This window comes from Equus przewalskii, chromosome 6 (genome assembly GCF_037783145.1).
Source record: "Equus przewalskii isolate Varuska chromosome 6, EquPr2, whole genome shotgun sequence".
NCBI classification, from domain to species: domain Eukaryota; kingdom Metazoa; phylum Chordata; class Mammalia; order Perissodactyla; family Equidae; genus Equus; species Equus przewalskii.
In genome coordinates this window covers 162,603-170,293 of record NC_091836.1, presented here as the reverse complement: position 1 = coordinate 170,293, position 7,691 = coordinate 162,603, and the positions used below count along the sequence as shown (strand labels likewise).

The following is a 7,691-nucleotide window of genomic DNA, read 5'->3' as shown; positions in this document are numbered from 1 at the left end:
CTCGGGAACAGACTTTATTACCGCCGAGGAGGGGTCTTCGCGGGGCTGGGAACGGGGCCCACTTCCCGGGACCCCCGGCTCCCCCGCAGGGGCTGGGGCGTGGCTCCAGGTCCGAAGCTGTCTGGGGGCTCCCCGCACCCCCGCACGCAGGGCCGCGCAGCCCCGGTCCACGCCGCGTTCGCGCGGGGGCGGCCTCAGCCCACCGGCTTGACCTTGGCGATGAAGAGGGCGGCCGCCTTCCCCAGGAACTCCTCGCGGGTCATGGGGGCGCCGGGCCGCCGGGCCCCCCGCGCGCGGTCCATGGCGAGCGCCAGGCTGTCGGGCCCCAGGCGCGAGCCGGCCTCCAGGTAGCGCGCGGGCGCGGCGGCGTCGCCGGCCTGCAGGGCGCCCTCCAGCGTGTCCAGCACGGCCTGGCCCAGGCGCCGGTCGGCCACGGCCAGGCCCGGCTCGGCCAGCAGGCGGTAGAGCGCGCCGGCGCGCGCCACGAACTCGAGCAGCACGAAGCAGGCGAGCGTGCCGGCGCGGAAGACGCCGAGCGGCACGGCCTCGTGGTCGCGGCACTGGATCTTGCGCAGCAGCGGCGCCACCGCCTCCTCGGGCGCCTCCCCGTCGCGGCACACGCGCCGCAGCAGCTCGCTGTAGGTGCGCCCGTCCAGCCCCGGCCGCTTCTTGCGCCCGCTGGCGCTCAGGCACTCGTAGGCCACGCCGACGTTGTTGTTGAAGGCCGACCTGCGGGCAGAGGGGCGTCGGCGGCGCAGGGGAGCACCCGCCGGCCTGGCCTCCCGGCCCCGCCCCGCCTCCGTCCCCGTCCCCGTCCCCATGCACCAGACCCGGCCCGGCCTCCCGCCCCACCTCTGACGCCCCAGGCCCGGCCTCCCGTCCCTCATCCCCCCTCACCCCCTCTGCCTCCAGTCCCCCCTCTGTCTCCAGGCCTCTTCTGCCTCCCATCCTCCCTCTATCTCCAGTCCCCCCTCTGCCTCCGAAGCATCAGGCCCGGCCCAGCCTCAGGGCCTTTGCACGGGCAGTGCCCTCTGCCCTGCATGCCCTTTCCCGGACCTCCCCACAGCTCCTCGGTGGGCCCCCTGACTCCATGACACCTTACTCCTCCATCTTCCCTCACGGGAGTTCCTACTATCTGACTTCCTATGTGGCGTCCTCAGGACACTGTGTCTTTCCCACCAGGACATCAGGCCAGGAGCCCAGTCAGGGAGTTCATGTCGGTCACTGCTATGGCCCTGGTGGCCAGAACACGACCCCGCACACAGCAGGTCCTCGAGAAACGTCTGCCAGTCAACCCCAGGCATTTGTCCCCAGGGTCCCCCCAATGATGCCTGCACTTAGAGGGGTCACTCTCGGCCAAACACTGTGCCTGGCCGTCAGCATGTGTCCACGCATTTCAGTCCCCCACAGTCCCACAGGCTGAGTCAACAACTATCGTGGGGGGGGGGGTCAGACCCCAGACTGCCCACTTCTGTAAAGACAGTCTTACTGGCACAGGGCCACGACCATCCACTGACATGCTGCCCATGGCCACCTTCCTGCTGTGAAGGCAGAGGCAGGCGGTCACGACAGGGACGGGCCACAAAGCAAGAATACCGACCACTTCCCTCACAGGAGTCTGTCCACCCACTGTCGGCCGTGAGGGGTATGGCTCCTTGCCCCACGGGGATCCTGAGGCCCAGCACATACCCGGCTGTGTCGTGAGCTCCAGGAGCAAGCAGCTGGGGGCACTGTGTTGAAGGTGGGGTCTGCGGGGTTAGCCTGCCCGCTGGTTGACCCGGTGTCTCACTCCCCTTGTGGCATCGACAGCCCAGTGTGGGGCCCGTGGTCTGGTGCCAGAGTGTGGGTGGCTCGTTACTATTTCCACTGCAACAATGGGGAGCGAGGCTCAGGGCTGATGGTGGGCCGAGGATCCACAGAGGAAGGGGCTGACCGCGGGGCTCACACTCGTCCCTTCTGGGGGCTCAGCTCCCTGGGGAGGGAGGGACGCAGGGCAGCTCCCTCTCCTCCTGTGTGACCTGGGAATGTCGCCTCACCTTTCTGCAGGCTGGTATGCAGCAGGCGCCCAGTACATGCTGGCAGGTATGATGGGGGATCAGAATTGGCCACCTCAAAATGTCTTTTTGCCTTGCCTTGATTATTATTATCATTTTTTGAGGAAGGCTGGCCCTGAGCTAACATCCGTGCCTATCTTCCTCCACTTTATATGTGGGACGCCTGTCACGGCCTGGCTTGATGAATGGTGTGTAGGTCCATGCCCAGGATCCAAACTGCCAAACCCCGGGCTGCCCGCCGAAGCAGAACGTGTGAACTTAACTGCTGCACCACCGGGCCAGCCCCTTGCCTTAATTTTTTTTTTAAGAACAAAAGACTCTGAAAGAAACTTTGACTTCTCCCACAACTGCCCAAGAGAACGTAGGATAGATCTGTCCCCAGGACAGGCCATCACCACAGATGACGCTGGGTATCGCAGACTGGCGGGGTCCTTGCTAAGCCCACTCTCATCAAAGTTCTGTTCGTCAGACATTTGCTTTGCCACGTCCATGTGAGTTGCCTTCCTCCCCTTCGAAGCCCCCAAATGCTCCCCCCAACACCCTTCTTTGTCTTTAGCTGAAGACGGTATTTAAGGTGGCAGCTTGGCCATTCTGGCGAGTTGCTGTTTCCCTGGGTTTCTCCCATGTAAACGTGTTACTAAGCTGTGCGTGATTTCCTCCTGTTACTCTGTCTCATGGTGATTTAATCTGTAGCCCAGCAGAAGGCCCCAGAGTCCGTCTTCCTCCCCTAGAGTATGCAGCAGGCGCCCAGCACATGCTGGCCACTCTGTCACCACTCTGCCCAGTGTGGGGCCTGTGCATGGATGTGCTGGCCCAGGGGCTCCGTGGGCAGCGCCCTGTGACAGAGGAAGACACCGAGGCCAGGGTGAGAGGCCGTCCCTGGGGGGTCTCTCCCAGCCGGCTTCAACCTCGGGCCATCTGGCCATGAGCGCTTCCTCTTCCCATCTGAGCTGCGGCACCCCAGGCAGTGAGATGATGCCGTGAGGTGCTGAGGGTGGGCCAGAGGCAGCCTCACGCTGATGAACGCTCCTGCCGTCATTAGGACTGTCACACGTCAGCCGGCCAGGCCCCATGAGAACATTCGCAGGAGCTCTGTCATCAACTCTCAGCAGGAAGGTGCCCGCAGGGCCATCCCATTGAGTGAGGCATCACCAGTGGCTGCGGAACAGATGCCCACACCAGCAGCCTCAGACGGCAAAGATGTTTACCACATCGCGGGGCTGTGTGTCGGGCTCGGGGCCTTGGCTGGGCTTCCGGCTTGGGGTCCTCATGACCTGCAGCCACGGCAGGTCCTCAGGGCTTGGCTGCCAGGGCTCCCCCACACTCCACGCGGGGCCGCTCAGCTGGAGCCCCAGTGGTCACCTTCCATGGAGGTTCAGAGCCATCATGCTCCCTGCCCCCCGCTGCCACGGCGGCTTGAGCAGGGCCCCCACTGACCCCGCCGTGTGAGGGGAGCGAGCGTCAGCCGTGCCAGGGCCACGGAGGGTCCGGGGTCACCTGTTCGCGCGTGAGGCCCAGCCCGTCCTGTCCAGGGTCCTTGTCACCACCGTCCGCTCTCCTTGCCTGGAGGGGAGTGTCCTCATCCCTGCCTCTCAGACCTCCATGAGCACGGAGGACGGACTCTGTGCTGGGGTGGCCGGTGGCCACGCACGCCGTCATGAGCTGTGACGGGCCACACCTCAGCTGTCAGACGCCATTTCTCTGAGGCTCCCCACCCTGCAGGCAGGAGGACACGACAGGTGTCACTGCCGCCCATGAGGATCCTCAAGAACCCAGAGGAGGTGGCCCCCACCTCTGGGCTGCCAGGCTCCGGGCCACACTCCCAGGCCACAGTCCTGGCGGGTCCCTGCCACCTGCTGAGTCACTGGGGGACACGAGGGAAGCCCACATTGGCCGCTGTGCTCTCGGGCCGCCCAGGCTCCAGTCTCAGCCTTGTGGGGGGAGCCCGGGCTCCGGCCTCAGTTTCCCCATCTGTGGAGCGGGGATCGGGCGCTTACTGGGGGGTCAATCGGCACAGTACCTGCACAGAGCAGGCCATGAGCGTTTGTTAAAAATATATATATTCATGACGTGTCCCCAGAAAGAGCCATGGACTCACTCCAGACCAGGGCTCTTGACACAGGTGACCCCCAGGGGACACTGAGTGATGTTGGGGACGTCTGTGGTGGTCACACTGGGTGGGTGGGGCCAAGGATGCGACTGAACTCCCCACAGGGCCCCGGATGGCCCCCCAGAGCGTGATCTGAGCTGAGGACCCGCCGTGAGTTTTCCCGGGTCCCAGGGACCCGCGGGAACGGAGCTCCTGCTGTTACTACTGTTAACAAGGAGATGGCCTGGAAGGAAGCCTGGGGCCACACTGCCTGGTCCCACACTGGCTCTGACCTGCTGGCCACGCAGGTCAGCAAGTCCAGAATGACTGTGCTGTGGGGCCTTGAGGCCGGCAGGGGGCACCCTGGTTGACTTCACCCGGATCTTTCGTGATGATGCTCTCAGAGCAGCCAGGACGGCCGGGTCACCCCCTCAGCGTTTGGCAAAGCTTCCTGGCCTCAGAGGGAGCACCCGTCTCCACACCCGGGACCCGCCCAACCCGGCTTCTGCTTCTGGTCCGTCAGGCGAGGTTAAGGGGCTCTGAAGGTGAGCCCGTCTTCTGAGTGATCGCCGCCTCCCCTGCTCGCTCCCCTCCCTCTGGCCCCTGCTGCTCCAGGTGGCCTCCAGCCAAAGGCTCCAACGCTCCTGCGGTGCAGTGACCAGCGTCCCCCAAGACGCACGTCACCTGGAACCCGTGCGTGTGGCCTTATTTGTACATCGGGTCTTGCAGATGCCATCGGTTCGGGGTCTGGAGATGACGTGGCACTAAACCCAGCGCCCAGTGTCCTCACAAGAGAGAAAACAGAGAGAGACAGACACAGAGGAGAGGCCACCAGCCCAGGGACACCAAGGCCCCCAGGAGCTGGAAGAGGCAGGAGGGACCCTCTGGAGGCTCCGGGGGGAGCGTGGCCCTGAGACACCCTGACCTCAGACTTCTGGCACCAGAACTGCAGGAGAATAAATTCCTGTTGTTTTAAGCTGCCAAGTTTGTGGTAATTTGTTGCAGCAGCCACGGGAAGAAAAACACAGCCCCCTGGAGCTCTTAGTGGTGACAGTCAAGAAATAATGTACAACTGAAATCTCACATTGATGTAAACTATTATGAACTCAATTAAAAAAAAAAAATATAGCCCCCTTGGCCCTAAATGGGCTGTTGGACACAGGGCCACCGCCAGCCCACACGGTGTCTCTGTGTGAATTAGGAGAAGGCTCTGCAAAAAGCCTTCACCTGAACATCCTTGTCTGTGGTGTCCACGGGGGTGAGCGGCTTGTCCAGTGCTCGACCTGAACGACTGTACTTGGCAGCACTACAGCTGACTACTCTTCCTCCTTGGAAGACGTCCCGGGTGCCGCTCTCTTCTCATTCCCTCCTTCATGTCCGGCCTGCCTTCTCAAGCTTTTTTGTGGGTTTTCCAAGGCTGGGGCTCCTCAGTGTTGGGTCCTGTGCTCTTCTCAGCTCGCCTCAGGCCTTCACAACCCCTCCCAGGTGACAACCTCCTGTCCCAGTTGCCTGTCTCAGTTGTAGACCCTCCTGTCCACCTTCCTGCTGTGAGGTTCTCCCAGCCCCACGACTTAACAGTCCCAAAGTGACTCTGGAAACTTCCCCCAAACCAGTGACCTCCCATCTCAGCAGACAGCCCCACGGGCCACCTGGGACTCTCCTCGCACGCTCTCCTGCCACCCTGGCCCCAGCACACCCATCAGCTCGACCCTCCCAGCACATCCCAGACCACACACAGCCCACCAACCTGCTCCTCTTCCCCGGTCCCCACCGCAGGGGGTCCCTGGCCCCCAGACGCCCCACCACTCCTTGTATGGCTTTCATCGTGGACACCCCCCCCACTCCCTTCCCCTCTGTGCGTGGGGATGTGGGTGATCTGCTGAGATGCGCGCCCTTCACTGCCTTCCCACACCAGGGCTCCCTCCCGGGCTTGTGACCTGCAGCTGTGACTCTCTCAGGAGTGGGGGTTGCTGGAAGCACCTGGGAATCCCCCGGAAAGCTTCCTTGCTTGGCTTCCTCCCCTTTCCTGGGTTCTCCCGGGGGCACCCCCTTATAAAATTACCCCCTCATGAACGCTCGCCTCAGGCTCTGCTCCCTCCGTGGGTCCCACCCTGCTGCTCTGCAGCCCCCAGGCCGGTGCCCTTGCGCATCAGGCAGGCCTCTTCCTGGACGCCCCTCCTGCCGCCAGGAGCCTCCCCCTGCGGTAGGGCCCTTGGGTGTCCGAGTTGCTCTCTGTCTCCACGGCCCAGCCCTGTCTGTGTTCATTTTCTGGCTGAATGGACGGGGATGCTGGCAACGAGGCAGCAAGAAGGGACCAGGCTCCGCGGCCTTGCTCTGCAACCTTGGGCACTGAGATTTTCAAAGTGGGGTGGGCTGCAAGGGGGAACTCAGCACCTGCAAAGAGCTGTCACAAGGGACGAAGCCTGCCGGGCTATCCGCGGCAGCACTAGCCCATCGCGGCCGCGGTGCACCCGGCACCCGGGAGGCACTGCGGACTACAGTTCCCAGCATGCCCCGCGCGCCACCACCGGCGCCGAGGGCGGAGAGCCGCGCGGAGCACGCTGGGAGTTGGAGTCCAGCTCCCGCCCGCCGCCCGCCCGGGCCCCACCCCGCACCTCTGAGAGTGGTGAGCCAGGCGGAGGTGCCACAGCGCGCGGCCCAGGCGCTGCTGCTGCAGCAGGAGCTGGCCCGGGGGCTCCCCGGCGCCGCCGTTGCCCGGCGAGCGCAGGCCCATGTTCTCGAAGTAGTGCGCCAGGAAGGCGATCGGCTCCTCGGGCCGCGCCTCCAGCACCTTCAGCAGAGCCGCGCGCAGCATCTCCGTCACCCCGACCTGCCGCAGGAAGTCCTCCTCGCTCTCGGCCGTTGCCGCCGCCCGGGACACCACCGGCCGGCCGCTGTCCGGGAAACTGGCCGCCGGGGCCACCGCCGGCCGCCGCTTCTCCACTGCCGCCATCTTCGCTGAGGGCAGCGGGACCGGAAGCGCCGCCATATTACACTGCGCTGGCGCCGTGGGGCGGCCATCTTGGTTAAGGGCAGAGAGCTCGGGGATCCCGCGGGGAGAGTCTGGGAAATGACTCGCGCAGATCCTTCTCTCCCTGGGTTCTAGTCGGCACTCCCCCTCGGGTTTTCTCTTTCCGTGGACTGGTTGAGTTTCCTGGCTCGGGTCCGGAACCTGAATTTTGCCAGACTCCAAAATGGCTCCTCAGGCAGGGCTTGGTTTCTGGCATGAAGCCGGATTGCTTGCCATCTTGGTAGTGGGCGAGTCTTTTATTAGTGTGGTCCCCTAGCAACGAGTCTCCTTGGTTACCGGAGAGGCCCGGCCGAGCGTGGGCGGGGATGGATGCGCCCAGACTCCTGGACTGAGCGCCGCCCCCGCCCACTTTTCTGATTTTCGTCTTTGAGCCTTTGTGCGCGGGCTGGTCGTAAACCCAACCCAATCTCCGTCTGAGTTTATAGCTCACCTTAGGGGGAAAGACCCCCCTCTCCCCGCAGCCACCCACCAGGCTAAGCTTAGGGACTGCTCTGGGCTCCCGTGGCCCCAAGTCCCC

At 64.1% G+C, this 7,691-nt stretch overlaps 1 protein-coding gene across 1 annotated transcript; it reads right to left on the bottom strand.

Moving 5' to 3' along the window:
* Nucleotides 1-7,135, bottom strand: TPGS1 (tubulin polyglutamylase complex subunit 1). Its single transcript, XM_070622206.1, has 2 exons — nt 6,759-7,135; nt 1-729 (listed from the first exon to the last, which is right to left on the bottom strand). The coding sequence occupies exons 1-2, from the start codon at nt 7,130-7,132 to the stop codon at nt 195-197; spliced, it is 909 nt and encodes a 302-aa protein (XP_070478307.1). The 5' UTR covers nt 7,133-7,135; the 3' UTR covers nt 1-194.
* Nucleotides 7,136-7,691: the final 556 nt, after the last annotated feature.

Excerpts from the sequence above, each read along its gene's own strand:
- TPGS1 (XM_070622206.1), bottom strand. The coding sequence starts at position 7,132 with ATGGCGGCGCTTCCGGTCCCGCTGCCCTCAGCGAAGATGGCGGCAGTG. Across the intron at positions 730-6,758 it reads CTGGCTCACCACTCTCAGAG|GTCGGCCTTCAACAACAACG; the intron begins GTGCGGGGTGGG and ends CTCTGCCCGCAG.